This window comes from Sapajus apella, unplaced genomic scaffold, assembly GCF_009761245.1.
Source record: "Sapajus apella isolate SASKATOON/1434 unplaced genomic scaffold, GSC_monkey_1.0 scaffold21, whole genome shotgun sequence".
Lineage (NCBI taxonomy): Eukaryota > Metazoa > Chordata > Mammalia > Primates > Cebidae > Sapajus > Sapajus apella.
Genome location: NW_022436961.1, coordinates 21,294,762 through 21,313,481, shown reverse-complemented (window position 1 = coordinate 21,313,481; position 18,720 = coordinate 21,294,762). Strand labels below are relative to the sequence as shown.

Genomic DNA, 18,720 nt, shown 5'->3' with positions numbered 1-18,720 from the left:
TAACACCCACGTGCATTAGGTATTTTTCCTAATGCTCTCCCTCCCCTTCAGCCCAACCCTCAACAGGCCCCAGTATGTGATATTCCCCTCCCTGTGTCCTAATGTTCTCACTGCTCAACTCCCACTTATGAGTGAGAGCATGTGGTGTTTGGCTTCTGTTTCTGTTTTAGTTTGCTGAGGATGATTTCCAGCTTCATACATGTCCCTGCAAAGAACGTGAACTCATTCTTTTTAATGGCTGCATAGTATTCCATAGTACATATGTGCCACATTTTCTTTATCCAGTCTATCATTGGTCAGCATTTGGGTTGGTTCCAAGTCATTGCTGTTTTAAATAGTGCAAAGCCTTCTTTTGGAACACATCCTGAAAGACCTGCTGTTACAGTTAACCTGTTTTACAGTTAACTTTTTTTTCAATAAATAGAAGTAGGATACTCTAACAATGAAAAGCCTACTGTAGTAAACACTAGACAATGGGAATTTTTTTGGCTGCATTATAATCTTACAGGACCATGGTTGTATATTGTATGCTGTCCATCATTGACCATAACATTGTTATATGGTAATGACTATAACTCCCTAGTGTTGTCTACTGAGAGGACCCTAAAGCAATGAGCACACCTATCCCCTAGATTTGGTTTGTAAATACTATTCTCCAGTAAGAAGAACCAAGACTCCTTGGAGAAGTGGTTGATTTCAGGGCCAGGACAAGAAAAATTCAAGATGAGCTTTGAGACATTTTGTGGTAACTGAAAGTAAAGAAGTACATTAGAAGATGAGGCATGTTCACAGGACATAGGGGCACAGCATATTATAATACCCAATGGCCAAAGCTAGAACAATTTGAGCAACAAATTAAATAACAATAATATTTTATTATAATCTAAAGAATAAAACAAATGTCCACGTGTCCATACATACAGAAGAATTTCAATTAATAATGTAGAATAAATGAGGGAACCATTAAAACACCATAACAATAGTTGTTACAAGATCCCCTAATGAATGTTAAAGTTACTGGGTAAAGGAGAAGCAGAATATTTGCATAGTTACAAAGTATCTCCCCCAAAACACTTACAAAGCTAAATAGTAACTTTACAGTAGAGAAATATGTGGGATACTACCTTAAATTATAACCAGTAATAAAACTTGTCCCCTGGACCTAATGCATTGAGAAGGGTGCATCATCTATGTGAAGTCTTTCCCCAAAAATGCATAACCTCAATCCAGTCATGAGAAAACATCAAAAAAACCTAAACCGAGAAGATTCCACAAGATAACTGACCAATACTCTTCAAAGTGTCAAGGTCGTAAAGGACAAGGAAAGACTGAGAAACTGATATGAACTGGAAGACATGATGACAAAATGCACTGTGGGATCATGGATAGGATCCTAGACTAGGAAAAAAAAAATGATAAACTAGTGAAATCCAAATAAAGCCAAGCTTAATTCATAGTATTGAACTTATGTTAATTTTTTAGTTTTGAAACTTTTTACTATAGTTATTAATATTTATTAACATTTGGAGAATGCTGGGCATAGGGGAATTCTATCCTTCACAAATCTAAACTTCTTTCAAAATAAAAGTAAAATATCAATTTTTTATGAGAATCCAATTTTGTTTTCACATATCTCACAATTACTGATAAAATATCAATAAAGAAAAAAAGGTTGTTTTTCTCAGATCACCATCATTATCAAGTTTCAGTTTTGTGACATATTTAAAATATGTTTTGGTTATTGGCAAACTATGAATCTGACAAAGGTCTAATATCCAGCATCTATAAGGCACGCAAACAATTCCAGGAAAAAAACCAACCCCACTAAAAGAGTGGGCAAAGGACATGAACAGACTCTTCTCAAAATATACAAATGGCCAATAAACATATGAAAAAATACCCAAAATTACTAATCATTGGAGAAATATAAATCAAAATCACAATTTGATACCATCTCACACCAGTCAGAATGACTTATTAAAAATAATAATAATAATAACAGATGCCAGTGAGGCTGCAAAGAAAAGGGAAAATTTATACATCATTGGTGAGAATGTAAATTAGTCCAACTACTGCAGAAGGCAGTTTTTAAGTATTTTCTTAGAGTATGTAAAAAAGAACTACCATTCAACCCCACAATCCCATTACTGGTTACATATCTAAAGGAAAACAAATCATTCCACCAAAAAAACCACATCCACTCATATGTTTATTGCAGACCTATTCACAATAGCAAAATCATGGAATTAATCTAGGTGCCTTCAATGGTGAATTGGATAGAGAAAATATGGTACATAAACACCATAGAATACTATGCAGCTATAGAAAAAGAATGAAATCATGTCTTTTGCAGTAATGAGGATGCAGCTGGAGGCCATTATTCTAAGTGAATTAATTCAGGAACAGAAAACCAAATACTGCCCATTCTCACTTGTAAGTGGAAGCTAAACATTGAGTACACATGGACATAAAGGCAGGAACAATAGACGCTGGGGACTACTTTTATGGTGGTTGAGAAAGTAGCAGCTGTGACATGCCAAAGCACTGTGCATGGCACCACATTCTAATTCATAATAGCTTTGCATGGGGGTTTAATATTAGGGACTAGACTGGTTATTTGTGAGATATTGTTTACTATTATCCATTGGGCTCACTCTAACACTTTTGCTGTTTTCTGTATACCTAGTTCTATGCTAGACCCTGTAGAAATACATAAGTCAAAATCATGATTCCTGCCAATAAAATTCCACTTGTTTGAAAGAAGACAAACATAAAAGCATTGGAATGGGTGAAAAGACCAGATTTTAGAGGTTTTATGATCATATATTTATTATCTCTTCATTAGTAAATCTGGCATTGGATATTTATCTAAACTCATTTATTTCCTTATCAGTAATAGAGGATATTAATATCAGTCTTATAAGATATTACCGTGATTATTAATACCTGGCACATAGATATTTAACAAGTAGTGGCTATTATCATGGTGGTGGTTATAAAAAGCGATAGACCATTGGAATACAACGTAGTTTTTTGTTTTAAGTAATGTTTTTCTTTGAATATTATGGTAGGTGCTTGACTTAGTCTTTGTGCTTTCTCCCTTTTAGAGATGATGAAGAGAAAAAAAAGTCTCCCTCAGAAGGTACTGATGAGAAAGCTAATGGAACACATCCAAAGACCATCAGTCGTATTGGAAGCACAACCAACCCATTTTTGGACATTCCTCATGATCCAAATGCTGCTGTGTACAAAAGTGGATTCTTGGCTCGAAAAATCCATGCAGATATGGATGGAAAGAAGAGTAAGCATCATGTTATCATTTTCTATTTCATTTATTTCGTCTTTATGCTCAAAATTTAAAGTGAATTTATCTGAAAGTCAAGGATGAAGAAAATTATGCTTATCTATAGATATATTATTGAAATTTGATAAAGCCTCTAACCCTAAATTAAATATACAGTGTGGCACCTGATCTTCTCTAAGCAGAATCATAGAACTTTAGAAATGGAAAACGTATTACAGTTTATTCATTTTCTAGCCTTTCATTCATTTATTTAGTCATGGCTTCTACAAATAATACTGACTACCTACTGTACCAGGCACCAGAAATATAGTGGTAAGCAAGATGGACAAGGTTTCTGTCTTCATCAAGTTTATATTTCTGGTGGTTGAGGGAAAGGTTAAATTTGCAGAGCATAGAAAAATTAATGGTATAAGATCCCAGAGACAAAGGTGGAGGGAGGGAATTCATACCCAGCACATATGTGGAATGACTGACCTTTAATTAGGTGGACAGGTGATATGTAGGAGAGCATTATATAATTAGTTTGGGGAAATTGAAGGCTTTTGATACCTCTGTGAAGTATGAGACATGATTATCTTGATAGATGATGATGTTAGGAGTTTGAGAGGAATGGAGCATGCTTATATAGTTAGAATAATCTTTGCAAAGTGAAGTGGCAATTTGATATAGTTGAACAGAATAAGGTAAGATGACATGTTGCTCAGAATTATCTTTGGGGTGAAGAGATGGATAGTACCATCTCTATCTGTGGCTGGATCTTTTTCCTTAATGTGTTAGCATATTCTATTAGCTTGCAGTTGAGAGAAACATTGCAGTGGAGTGGCTTTGACATGGACTTAGCAATGATGAACAAATTTCTTAATGTTCCCAAGATCTTTAAGACTCCACCCACCATATTTTCTGTGCGTCTTGTTACTAGGTTACTAGACTACTTAATTTTATTTCACAACATTGTGTCAGAGTTCATATAGTTGTAAGTGACAGCAAGTCACTCTATGTTAGAAAAAGGGCACACGTGAAAATGAAAATGGACTGTCACCAGGACGTACACTCCATTTCTCTCTCTGCATGATTTTGTGTGTCAGCATTATTCTTTGGAATGAGGTCCTTTATACGTGGTTATTAGCAGCACTATAGATCATGTGTTTAATTTTGACACTGAAGAGGATTCTTCTTCCCTAACTTCTAACTTCGTCTGTTCTAGGACAGGATTCTGACTTGTATCACTGATAGGATGGAATATTATGACTGACAGCCCCCACTTGCTTGCAATGGCAAGAGGAATGAAATACTTGCCTCAGAGAATGGGAGTTCTTGGCACACAAAGTATTAGATACCCATTTATTTCTTTCCAGTGTGCACACACACCCTTCTTCATACGTTGAATAATGCTTTTGCCAAACATTGCAGTTTTCCTTTTACGACCACAAATATACTGTCTCTCTGTAACACACCTGTCCTGCTGCAACTTCTGTCTCCAAGGCTAAGATTTATTGATTGTGTTCATTCCCCTCAGTCAGGTATGGATGGCACTTCAATCTATAGGCTAAGTGAAAAGTATGAAAATACAGTTGTCCCTTAATATCTGTAGGGGATTTATTCCAGGACCTCTCACAGGTACCAAAATCCAAGGACACTCAAGTCCCTGATATAAAATGGCATAGTATTTGCATATAACTGATGCATATTCTCCCATATACTTTAAACTATCTCTAGATTACTTATAATATCTAACACTATGGAAATAGTTGTTATGTTGTATTCTTTGGGGAATAATGACAAGGAAAAATATCTGTACACATTCAGTACAGACAAAATTTTGGAGGAAATATTTTCCATCCACCATTGGTTAAATCCACAGATGCAGAACCCACAGACATGGAGGGCTGACTGTATCTGACATAACTCACATGAAGTACTAGAGAAAAAAAAATGAATAATTCCAATTCAAGAAAAGGCAAAAAGAAGTATAACAGCTGTCACTTACTCAGAGTATATACTACATCCTGCTAGACAAGGATACAAAAGTTAACCCATGTGAGCATCTTTTTATTGACTCACTTTATAGCAGTGGGTTGACTTAATTGGTTAGTTTATTCCAAAGTCCCCAGGTTCTACTGATGAAATTTTGTCTGTCCATTGTTTTCCTGGACCAAGTAGCCCAGGAAACCTCCTCTATTGGAGGATTCCCCTGGTAGAAGCTCTTCTCCCTCAGAAGCCTAGTACATATGAATATAGATTCAGAACCTGAGGACTGCTTAGCAGTACCTGAGGATTGCTTAGCGGTTGACACCTTGTACAAGGTGACACCTTGCTTAGACACCTTGTACAAGGCTAGAAGTTTTTCTGCCAGTGTATCTTCTTTAAAGCCTTAGTTAATTATCTTGAGCATTTCTGGTTGGTTAAGGAAGTTTTAAGTGTCATGGGGCTTTTTCTTTGTAGCAATTTAGGAAGTTCTTCCTGTTTTCCAAAGGAAACTGCCTCTGCTTGTGTTTCTATCTCTGTTACTCCCTCAGAACAAAGGGGAAAATATATGGGTCAGTTAAGACAATGCCCATCTCCAGGCTTTTTTCCTGTCAATTACTTTATCAGTGGAAGACTTTTAACCTGTTTTTCATGGGCTATCAGGAGGAGCCTGGAGGTTTCAGCTGCCTTTAATTCCTCAGGCTTTTCCTGGTTATCCCCATTCCAATTTCCCTTGGTTTCCAAATCGCATTAATGTTGGCAGATAATTCAGCCTTATAATATAGAATGTGCATGATTTCTAATAATTTACAGAAACTAAAATTCACCAATTTAGGGTATATAGTTTGAGTTTTATAAAATGTATACAGTTATATAACCATCAACACAATTAAGATAAATAATATTTCCATTACCCAAAAAAGTTTAATTGTACTTTTTAGAGTAATTGCTTCTCCTCTTACTACCAGCCTATGACAGTTATAACAGACAATTATCTGTCTTTGGGCCCTATACTTACGCCTTTTCTAAAATTGCAATAAATGGAATCATAGGACTGTTTTGTGACTGGCTTCATTCACTTAGTGTTATTCTGTGCAGATTTGTATATAGTGTTAGGCGTTGTGTGAATTAAGTTTCTCTCTTCTTATTGCTTAATAAGTATTTAATTATTTGGATATCCCACAGTTTACTGATTCATCAACTGACCATTTGGATTGTTTCCAATATTAAGCTATTATAAATCAAGCCACTATGGACTTTCACGTACAAGTTTTTTGTTGTTGTTGTTGTTTTTGTTTTGTTTTGTTTTGTTTGAGACGGAGTTTCGCTCTTGTTACCCAGGTTGGAGTGCAATGGCGCGATCTCGGCTCACTGCAACCTCCACCTCCTGGGTTCAGGCAATTCTCCTGCCTCAGCCTCCTGAGTAGCTGGTACTACAGGCACGTGCCACCATGCCCAGCTAATTTTTTGTAGTTTTAGTAGAAACGGGGTTTCACCATGTTGACCAGGATGGTCTTGATCTCTTGACCTTGTGATCCACCCGCCTCGGCCTCCCAAAGTGCTGGGATTACAGGCTTGAGCCACCGTGCCCGGCCTCAAGTTTTGTTTTTTTTTTTTTACATGTACATATGTTTTCATTTCTTTTCAGAAGTTACCTAGGAGTAAACGAGTAAGATTGCTGCATCATATGCTAAATATATGTTTAACTTTATAAGAAATTTCTAAAGTTTATATGCCATTTTGCATCACTTACACCTATGTGTATTATGTCTTCTTGGTGATTTGACACTTTTGTCATGAAATGATGTTCCTCACCCCTGGTTGTATTTCTTATTTTAAAGCCTACTTTCTCTAATATTACTATAGCCACTTTAGTTTCCTTTTTAGTTCTTGCATGTTCTACAAATTTTTTTTTCTAGCTTTATATTGTTAATTTATGATTGTATCTTTAAAATTGCTTTCTGTTATACGGAATATTGGTGTGTCTTGCTTTTTATTCTAAATCACAATATCTGTCTTTTAATTAGAGTGTTTATGCCATTTACATTTATAGTAGTTATTGGTATAGTTGACTTTAAATCTGCTGTCTTACTGTTGGTTTTTATTTATGCCATCTATTCTTTTCCTTTCTTGTGTAGGGTTGTTTTTTTGTGTGTGATTCTGTTTTTTGTCACTATTGGCCTATTTGCTGTACCTCTTTATTTTAGTGTTTGCTGCAAGGTTTACAGTATACATTTTTAACTTGTCACAGTTCACCTTCAAATTGTACTGCTTCATGTATAGTTTGAGGCCCTTATATCAGGTTAATTCTTCTTATCTCTTCCTAGCCTTTGTGATGCTGTCCTGTATTTTAATTTTATGTTCTAAAACTTACAGTAGTTCATTGTTAATATTTTTGCTTTAAACAGAAACCTTTCTTTACTTTTACCCCCACATACCTGCTGTCAGGAGTTTTTCGCATGTTTTATCAGTATGAAAATATTTTCACCTTAATTTTAGAAATTTATATTCACTGGGTACAGAATTCTTTGGCAATTTTTTTTTCCTTTCAGTACTTTAAAGATGATGTTTCATTTTTCCCTGCCCTGCAGGATTTCAGACAAAAAAGCCTGCTGTCATTCTTATCTTTGTTCCTCTGTACCTAAGATGGCTTTTTCCCCTGACTGTGAATGCTTTCAGGACTTTTCTGTCTCTAGTTTTCATCTATTTTATTCTGAGATGCCTTAGTGTGATTTTCCTTGTGTTTTCCTTATTTGGTGTTTTTGGGGTTCTTGGATTTATAGATTCATTTGTTTTTCAGCCATTATTTCTTAAAGCACCCACTCCTCTTATGGGACTTGTTTCCTGTATGATACTCAGTGCTATCTGAAGGGTTTACTGAAGCTCTTTCTAATATTTTTAACTCTTTGTCCTTTCATTACTTGATTTTGATAATCTTTATTCTTCATTTACTTCATTTTTCATTTCATAAACATCATATTTATCTTTGAAGTTCAACTGTGGTCTATTTTATATCCTCCATTTCTCTCCTCATCAGGTTGGTGTTTTTTTTAATGTCCTTGAATATATTTTTTCTGTTTATAATTGCATTTTTAAGGTTCTTCTCTTTGATTCCCTTGCTTTCTGTCATTTCTGCAACTGTTGCATTAATTTTTTTCTGCTGGCTTTAGTCATAGTTTTTTTTTCCCTTTTTCTTTGCATTCCTTGTAATTTTTATTTGAGTGCCAGACATTGTGAATTTTCCATTTTTCAGGTGCTGCTTTTAGTTGTATTCATTTAAAAAATATTGGATTTTCTGCTGGTGTGCAGGTAAGTAACTCATAGATTAACTGAACTCTTTAGAAGCTTGCTTCTATCCTTTGTTCTGGTGGATCCAGAGCAGTCTTTGTTCTGGGACTTATTTATTTCCACTAATAAGGCATTCTTACTCTTCTTCAGCCTCTTTCCAATGCACTGTGTATTACAAAGTCTATGCACTCTGGCTGATGAAAACATAAACTCTTCTTAGCCATGTGTGAGCTCTTGAAATTTTTCATCCAACTACATTATTTTTCTTATGCCTTGAGTTATTTATTTTCACTTGTGCTAAGATGGATGCTACAGCCAAGATCAGAGGATTCCTCTGCAGGTCTTCAGAGCTATCTGTTTGTGTAATTCTCTCCTCTCTTTTACTGGGCTTTGCAAATTCTAGCCCTCTAAGCATCACTAAACTGCTTTTTTATGTCCTCAACTCAGCATGACTCCCAGGCTCTGTTTAGGTACCTTCTTCCACTATCGGAACTGAGACATTTTCTGTAAGCAGTAAGCTAGTCTTACCTCATTTGTTTCTTTCTCTTCAGAATCATAATCCAGTGTTGTCTGTTTTGAAATTTCTAAAAACTTTTGTTTTATATACATATAGAGACTTTTTTTAAGTTATCATAGTAGAGCAGTTTCTGTAGCAGTTACTGTTTCATGGGCATAAGTAGAACTAAGCTGATTTATGATCCCTTTTGTTAAGAAATGTCTTTCCAGTCACTTCCTGCTTTAAGACCTTAATATTTACTGAGCTATGAAACTAATAAGGAATTTTAAGCATTCAGGTAAAAGCAAACTGTTTAGTTATATACTTGGAGATGCAGAAAAGGTTTTGTTTCCTTCCTGTCTAATCTTCTCTTCCCCTCAATCTCATTTGTTGGATTTTCAGTCATGTTTGGCCGAATGGGTTTATCCAAGTGTTCGGTTTCTGCTCCTTCTTGGAAATCTACCAGAATGCCTCAATTGTTTCTGAGTGTTTTTGCCTTCCTCTTTTGAGAGGTGGTCACTATAAGTAAATTAGAGAAATGTTTTATAGTAAGGACTTATAGATAACGTGCTATGAAACACATCACTTTTTATTTACATTACATAGAAAAACATTAAAACAACAGGGGAACTTTCCTGGAATAGGAGCTCCAAATAATTCTGAGAATCCTGCATGCCTCTTTTTGAACATAAAAAGTAAATACTTATTTTCTAAGTACTTATTTTGATTAAGCATGTTCACTATACCTAGATCTGTATTACATTTGTACATATGTGTAAACACCAGGTGCTCTGATAACAAATATTACAAAAAGTATTTAACAAGTGAAGACTTGAATCAAACCTGTATGGAAAGATTATTTTCTCTTAAATGCTGATACACTTGACTCAAAGGGACCATTTATTTGACTCAAGATTTGGTGTCTTTTTTTTTTTTAATTAACTGTAAAAATTCAGTTTGTCAGATTGCATCCATAATTATTAATTATTTTTTAAACCTTAAAGGTTTTCTTTATTTTTTGCCTTTTAAGGTTATGTTCAATTCAGAAATTCTGCCTCTAGGAGACAAATTGTTGTACCTCTCTTAGCAGTACATATGTTTACCAAGACCTATTAAATCTGACATTAAGGCAAAGCTTTGAAAAGTTAAATTTGGAAAACAAGATGCATCTGCTGGATTTTGTCAGATAGAATAAAAAACAAAATTCAATATAAGCTCTTAGTTTTCTCAATCTGATGTAAGATACATGTGAAAAATCAAGAAAGGGACTGGAAACAAGGTACCCAAAATATAAATCATCTATATAATAATAATGGTGATAATTAAATGATTGCTAAATATTAGAGCTTTATCCTAAGCATTTCATGCATTAATTCATTTAATCTTTGTACTATAAGGCAGATATTATTATTGTCCCTATTTTATAGATGAAGAGACTTAAGTATCTTAACCAAGGATTTAGTATAGAATAATAGCATATCTGCTGGAACAAAAATCTAATTATACAAAACTAATTGTAGCATATTGTTAAAAGCAATTCCAATGAGAAAATATGCTTATAGAATGTTTAAATTCTGCATTTTTTGTGGCTTGGGACAGTCTGTCACTGTGTAGCATGTACTTAGATAACTAGAGGTCTCAAGCTAGGAGCATTGAACTTTGAACATTTCTTTTACTTGACCAATGTAGTGCTTTTTAAACATTGAGTTGGGTGGACTTACGCATTTTCTACTTGACCATAGTTTTCACAGCTCCCTGTAGCCTTATACCAAACCTCCTCATACATTAATCAAGGGGGAGAAGTACAGTAGTGCCATGTTGACATTTTTCCAGATAACAAGACATAGTTTAGGATGATGGATTGGAAAAGAGAACCCAGAAACAGCAGTCTCCAGTGTTTATAAAAATTTGATGTATGATATAGAAAGTAAGTCAGATAATTGAAAGCAAAAATGCTTCTGTAATTTATGCTGAGAAGTGTGTGTGTGTGTGTGTATTTATTTCCCCACCTCAGTTTTAGCACAAAAATCAGTTTCAGACAGATTAATGATAAAAATTTCAGAAACAATGTTCTAGGATTTTTAGAAGAACGTGCGGGACAATAACTATGACCTTTGGGTAGAAAGTGAATTCTTAAGATTTACAAAAACACCTGGGTACAGTGGCTCATGCCTGTAATCCCAGTACTTTTGGAGGCCAAGACAGGATGGTCACTTGAGAATAGGAATTCAAAACCAGACTGGGAAACATGGCAAGACCTTGTCTCTACATTTGCATACGTATATATTTACAAAAACAGTAAAAGAAAATATTGATACATATCATTACACTAATAGTAAAGACTTTATATTAAAATTGTATGTAAAAATAGAAGATAATCCACAGGTTAAGAGAAGATATTTGTAGCATATTACTAATAAAGGACTAGGATCCATGATAATATTTATAAAGAAATTTTAAATTAATTAGAAAAAAGACAACTCAGTAGAAAAATGGGCAAAAACTTGAAGAAGCCCTGCTCAGAAAACAAAACTCAGATGATCAATGCATATATGAAGACATATTCAGCCTTATTGATAATCAAGGATATTTTACTAAACATATAGTGAAATGTCATTTCACATGTTACCTTAACCAAAATTAAAAGAATACCAAATGTTGGCAAGGGTTTGGAACAATGGGCTTTCTTCTACCCTCCAAAAATACTAGTGGTAGCATTTGTATTTTGGAGAGCAGTTGGCAGTAATAAAATTGGAAATGTTTATTCTTACATCTCAGTCCTCTGTGTGTGTGTGTGTGTGTGTGTGTGTGTGTGTCTACAAAAACTCTTAATTTTATAGAAGTCATGTTTATAGCAACATTATAATAGCTCAAACATTTTAAAACTTAAATGTCCATTAATAAGAGATTGAATGGATTTTGTATATCCATATAATTGAATACTACATAACAGTAAAAAGGAAGGAACTAGAGTTCCACATATCAACATGGGTGAATCTCACCAATGGCAATCTTGAATGAAAAAAGCAGCTTGCAGAAGAATCTGCACATAAGATAACATTTGAAAGCATGCAAAACAATACTGCTTTAGTAAGAATACATTCATATATTGAAATCACTAATTATAGAATGGATATTATTTCTGGAAAGGAGAATAACAGGCAGTCAGTGGCAAGTACCCAGTGGTTTAACTATATTGGTAATATGTATTTTTTACATTTGGTGGTAAAACATGCATACCTACTACATTATTCTTGATAACGTTTTGAAGTCTTACATGTTTTATAATATTTTTTTTTTTTTGAGATGAGGTATCACTCAGTAACCCAGGCTGGAGTACAGTGGTACATGTTATCATAGCTCACTGCAGCCTCAAACATCTGGGCTCAAGCAGTCCTCCCACCTCAGCCACCCAAGAAGCTGGGACTACAGACATGTACCACCATGCCCAGCTAATTTTTTTTTCCTTTTTCCTTTTTTATTTTGTGGGTAGAGATGGGAGGTCTCACTATATTGCCCAGACTGGTCTTGAACTCTTGGCCTCAAGCAATCCTCCCACCTTGGCCTCCCAAAGTACTGGGATTACAGGCATAAGCCACCACTGCTGGCATATAATAAAAATTTTTAAACTCAGTAGAACATCTGATTGCATGGAAAATTTAGAAACATATAAGGATTTTTTTCTTAAAATCTGCACAGTGAAAATAACTATTAGAAAACCCAATGAACAAAAATTAGTAGCAAGAGCAAACATTGACCAGGCAGGATGGCTCATGCCTGTAATCTCAGCACTTTGGAAGGCTAAGGCGAGAGAATTGCCTGAGCCCAGGAGTTTGAGACCAGCCTGGACCATATGGTTAAAGCCCATCTCTACAAAAAAGTGTTTAAATAAAAATTGAAAAGAAAAAATGTCTTTGTGATCGCCATCATTACAGCATAATTAATAATTTTAAATCTTAGCATAATAGAATTTTGGTTATTACAGATTTAATTGTGGTACACATTAAGATATAAATATTGTATAGTTTGACCCTGTAAGAGTACAGATGATAGAAGGTGGGAAGCAAAACTGGATAGAACTAAGAGGGAGCAGGGAGCAAGATCCGTTAAGTTCCTCTTATGGAGAGGAAGTCGGAAGATGCTGCCTGTAATAAGGAAACAAGGAATAATGTCAGTTATTATTTGTCAAATAAATATTTAAGAAAGTGGCAACTATGTGAGGTAAAAGCTATATCAATTAGCTTGATTGTGATAATTATTTCACAATTCATATATATATCAAAACTTCAATTTGTATACTTACGTACAATTTTTGTCAGTAACACCTTACTAAAGCTAGGGAAAAATCTTTCACTAAAATCATGATACTAATGTTATGCTCCATAAAACTACAGAGGCAATCAATACAGTTACAAATAAAAGCTATATAAGTGTATTGGGAGGATGGAATGGGATAGGTAAGTTTGTTGAATTCTCATCTATCACAGCAGAAAACTGAGAGTGTTTACAACCTTTTATGACATAGTGGTAGAAACATATTGTTTAGGGATATAATGACACTTAACAAGTGGGAGAAGTGGTGCAAATGTTAAAAAGTAATTTGTTTCGAAAGATTTTTTTAATAAAATCAGAAAAGAGGAGTTGGGAGGAAATGAATCAAGAGAGGCTAATTGTGTGGACATGTCACTTTAATAATTTTTAAATATTTTAACCACATTCTTTTGTAGATTTTTAAGTAATTGTAAAGCCCTAAGATTAGTTCTGAATTTAAAATATTGAAATATTCATTGCCGTTTAAGGAGGTGAGAACTATGTGTGGTTCATATTTTCAATCTCATTGTAAATACCTTGGATATAAGGAGTGCTGCGGAGCACCTTGACAAGATTGGAGAGGTTCACTCACTTTAGAGGGATTTACACACTTGGCTGTCATCAAAAGTTTAGAAAATTTAGTCTCACATGTCAAATTTGAGAAAGTAGATGTTATTCTGAGTCATACATTCTGAAAATAGTTTATAATGGCAATGCAGGCAGAATTCTTTGCTATTGTGTAACATTGGGAACAGCGACACTATAATTAAGAGATAATAAAAGTGGAATTTTTTTTCCATAAGACAGTTGTCTCCTCCTGTTAGAGAGCCAAGCAATTATTTTCAAACTAGGCTAAGGTTTTCCCTGCCCTTCACACTTGGCTGTTCTCTGGCAGCAGGGTGTGTGACGGAGCAGTGGAGCATTTTAAGGTGTTAGTACAAGGCCGGCCAAATAGCAGCAGTGTGAGTGAAGCCATATGAACGTGCAGGAGCACTTTGTCACGTGACACTCTAGTTTTGATGGAATAGTACCTGTTTTAGATAGGAAATACCCCATTCACAATTCAAAATTTTGACTAAAAGATTAAGTTCTAGGTTTTTATGTTCCATATTGATGGCTCATGCCTTTAAAATCCATGCTTTCCAGCAATAAAGTTGGTTAAAAGAGGTCCCCCCCATATCATCCTCCTCAAAGCAAAACTTTTTTTTTTTTTTTTTTTTTTTTTTTTTTTTGAGACAGTGTCTCACTCTGTTGCCCAGGCTGGAGTGCAATGGTGCGATCTCAGCTCACTGCAACCTCCACCTCCCGGGTTCAAGCAGTTCTCCTACCTCAGTCTCTCAAGTAGCAGGGACTACAGGAGTGCGCCACCATGCCTGGTTAATTTTTGTGTTTTTAGTAGAGATGAGGTTTTGCTGTCTTGGCCAGGCTGGACTCAAACTCCTGATCCGCCCGCCTCAGCCTCCCAAAGTACTGGGATTACATGTGTTAGCCACCACGCCTGGCCAGAAGCGATACTATTGACTAGGAATAATGGAATATAAACTGCAAATCTTATAGCACCAAAAAATCTGTGTTTAGAATCTCTGAAGTATTTTTCTGAAAGAGAAATGTACAGTTTTCATGGTACATGTGATTTTTAGAGGTTATTCTACTTTCACTGCTGACTCATTCTGTTTACCATTTGGGTTTAATTAACATTTAGGAGAAAGAAAAAAATAATTCTTGCATCTGTGTTGTGGTAATTTAATGCAGTGTGTCAAATTCTTCAATAATCTGATGAAAATTTGAAATTAAAAATACCGTACTAATTTTCTAAAGGAATTAATCATGGGGATAATTTATATGTAAAAAATGTTTTCACTAATGTTAATGGAAATATAAAACTCTGCAAAATTTTTTCTCTTTTTTTCTTTTGTGGAGACAGGGCCTTGCTCAGACTATAGTGCAGTGGTGTAATCTCAGCTCACTGCCCCTCCGCCCCGCAAGCTCAAGCAATCCTCCCACCTCAGCCTCCCGAGTAGCTAGGACCACAGGCAATTGCTACCACACCCCACTAATTTTTGTATTTTTTATAGAGACAGGGTTGTGACATGTCGCCCAGGCTGGTCTCAAACTCCTGGGCTCAAGTGATCCACCCGCCTTGGCCTTCCAAAGTGCTGGAATTACAGGCATGAGCCACCATGCCTGGCCCTCCACACTCCATAAAATATCTTAAAGAGGTTTATTCTGAGCAAAATATCTTAAAGAGGTTTATTCTGAGCCAGTGTGAGTGACCACAGCCTGGGGAAAAAAAAATCACAAACCCCACATCCCTTGAGTAAGCAGTTCCAAACCAGCAGGTTAAAGTTTGGTTTTATACATTTTAGGCAGATGAGATACAGGCAAAGACATAAATCAATACGTGGAAGGTGTCCATTGGTTCAGCCCAAAAAGGTGGGTATCTTAAAATGGGGGCTTACAAGTCATAGGTGGGTTTTAGGGATTGCTGAGTTCATTGGTTGAGAAGACTTAAGCTATTTTCTGAAGACTTGGAGTCAGTAGACGGGAATGCTTGAGTTGAGGAAGTTATGGGAGCCAAGGCCTTTCTAATGTAGATGAAGCCTCCTGGGTGGCAGCCCTCAGAGAAAGCAGACTATAAATGCCTCTTTTCAGACTTTTGAGGTGTAAGGCTCTCAGCTAATCTCTCCTCCATTTGGGAAAGGCCTAGAAAGGGAAGGCTAGGCTGCATTAATGGCGATTCTCCAAAGATGTAAATTTTCCCCACAAAGGACTGCTTTGGAGGGTCATTTCAAAATATGTCAAAGAAATTTATTTTGGGGTAAAATATTTTTATTTCTTTCAGAGTCTGCTATCTGCCATGTGATGCTATAACAGAGTCAGGTTGGGAAGTAGGCCACATTATACCAGGTTAATAAAAATCCATGTAATGGAATTTTATGGTTAGGGTGTGACTTCACCCTTGCTGACAGGGCCACATCGCCTTAGGTCTTATTTTTTTTAGATGGAGTTTTTCGTTCTTGTTGCCCTGGCTGGAGTTTGATTGCACGATTTCAGCTCACTACAACCTCCGCCTCCCAGTTTCAAGCAATTCTCCTGCCCCAGCCTCCCAAGTAGCTGGGATTACAGACATATGCCACCATGCCCAGCTAATTTTGTATTTTTAATAAAGACTGATTTAACCATATTGGTCAGGCTGGTATCAAATTCCTGACCTCAGGTGTTGCACCCCACTTTAGCCTCCCAAAATCTTAGAATTACAGGTGTGAGTTACCACACCTGGCTGGCCTTAGGTCTTGTTTCTAATCTGGTATCTTATTACCACACCCAGTCTGTTTTGATCAGTCTCAGGATCTCTATTGTAACCTTAATGCTGGATAGTAGGGCCTGAGCTTAAAAAGGAAGTGAATGTAAGGAGGTACATCTGACCTCACCTCCCATCATGGCAGGAATTCAGTTGTTTAGGCTTCTTTTGGCCAAGAGGGGGGTTCATTCACTTGGTTGGAAGGTTTAGGATTTTTTGTCTGTTTGTTTACACTAGATAGTACTGACTTAAGAATTTGAGCTTTGAAACAAGAAAGGTCATTGATTTATTTTTTAAAAAACACTTTGAGGTCAAGTAGTATGCCAGTAATACTCTTGGTGAGGAGCAGAGATAAAGGATGTGGCTTATTAGTTGTTACTCAGCTAAGAACTGAAGTACAAAAGGAAGGTTCCTAAAATCTTTGGACGCAAAGGTCATGGATAAGTGTATTCCACCACAGCCTCAGCAACATAGTAGGACCCCGTCTCTACAAAATAAAAGAACAAAAAGCCTGACCTGGTAGCATACGCCCCTACACCCAGCTAATCCGAGGGCTGAGAGGGAAGGATTGCTTGAGGCCAGGAGGTTAATTCTGCAGTGAGCCATGATTGCACCACTGTACTCCAGCCTGGGCAACAGCAGGACTCCGTCTCACAAAAAGAAAAGCAAATAATATTCCATCAGAAGACAAAAAAAGCAAAAACTTTCAGGTGAGAGCAATCAAATGTAGCTAACACCTGTTAGGGTGTGTAGCACGCCGCCTGGTACACAGAAAAATAACATCATTTTAGAAACAGTTTAATTACCAATAAAATATTTAATAAGTAAAATATACAGCAATACACTTTCATCATTTCAGTCACTTTTTAAATTGATATTGTTGACAAAAATGGTATTGTTGACAAACAAAAGCCAAACTCTGTAAAATAATTGAAGAGGCTTACTCTGAGTCAAATACAAGTGACTATGGCCCATGACGTAGCCTCAGGATGACCTGAGAACATGTATCCAAGGTGGATGGGTTATGGCCTGTATACATTTTTGGGAGACCAAAGGTACAGGCGAAGACATAAATCAACACATATAAGGCAGACATCGATTCAGCCTGGAAAGGTGGGACGTCTAGAAGCGGCGGCTTCCAGGTCATAGATGGATTGAAAATTTCCTGATTGGCAATTGGTTGAAAGAGTTAAGCTTTACCTGAAGAGTTATAGTCAGCATAAATAAATATTTGAGTTAAGTTGAGCAGGTGGTGGGGTATAGAGAATCCATGAGCCCCACACGTTGGTGCACCAGAATGTAGGGATCCATGAGCCCCACATTGGGCACCAGAATGTAGGTAGCCAGCCCTACATCACCCGTGGATACCCCGCGTTCGGTGGTAACAAAGGACTGAGAAAAAGATTAAAAGTGGGACCAGTGGGCCATCACTTTATTACTCTGGAGGAAACAGTGAAGGCCCCGAGCTCTGATCATCTATATTATTTATTGATTTATTGATTGCAATCACTTTGATCTATAAGGTAGGGGTAGAGTGATCGTGGAATGAATCAGTGAGCCAGAAGTGAATCATAGAGCAGGAACTGGTGTGTCATCCTAAGGATTGATAACAGTGGTGGTTTGGGAGTTTCACAAAACAAGAACATGTGGTTATCTTTAGCTTATTATCTATGTACAGCTGATGGAACGTGGGCCTTACAAGGAGCCTACAAGTCTGGCTACATCATAGTGCTACGAAGGGGTTTTAGTCCTTTAGCGCAATGTTTATGGTAAGAGATCCTAGGTCACCCTGCACCAGAACATGGGGCATGAAGAGGCCTTCCTCCTCAGAGGCCTCCTTCAGTCTTCTGCAGTTTGTTGTTCCATGTTTATATGTTACTCATAATCAATTTATGTAGGCACTCTGTAAGTTCTTTCTCCTTTGCAGCTTTTCCCAACAGTGGGGTGCAAGCCAAGGTTCTTGTTATGTAGATGAAGTCTCTAAATAATAGACTTCAGAGACAATATATGACAAATGTCTCTTATTGGAACTTCAAGGATGTCAGACTCTCCAGA

The 18,720-nt window shown here is 36.3% G+C and overlaps 1 protein-coding gene across 5 annotated transcripts in view; it reads left to right on the top strand.

Annotated features, from left to right (window-relative positions):
• Positions 1-18,720, top strand: part of PSD3 (pleckstrin and Sec7 domain containing 3) — a 526,477-nt gene that overhangs the window by 429,132 nt on the left and 78,625 nt on the right. For all 5 annotated transcript variants that reach the window (XM_032287984.1, XM_032287985.1, XM_032287986.1 and 2 more), the window contains one exon: positions 3,108-3,301. In XM_032287984.1, the coding sequence (XP_032143875.1) occupies positions 3,108-3,301 (194 nt within the window). The remainder of the gene's footprint in view (positions 1-3,107; positions 3,302-18,720) is intronic.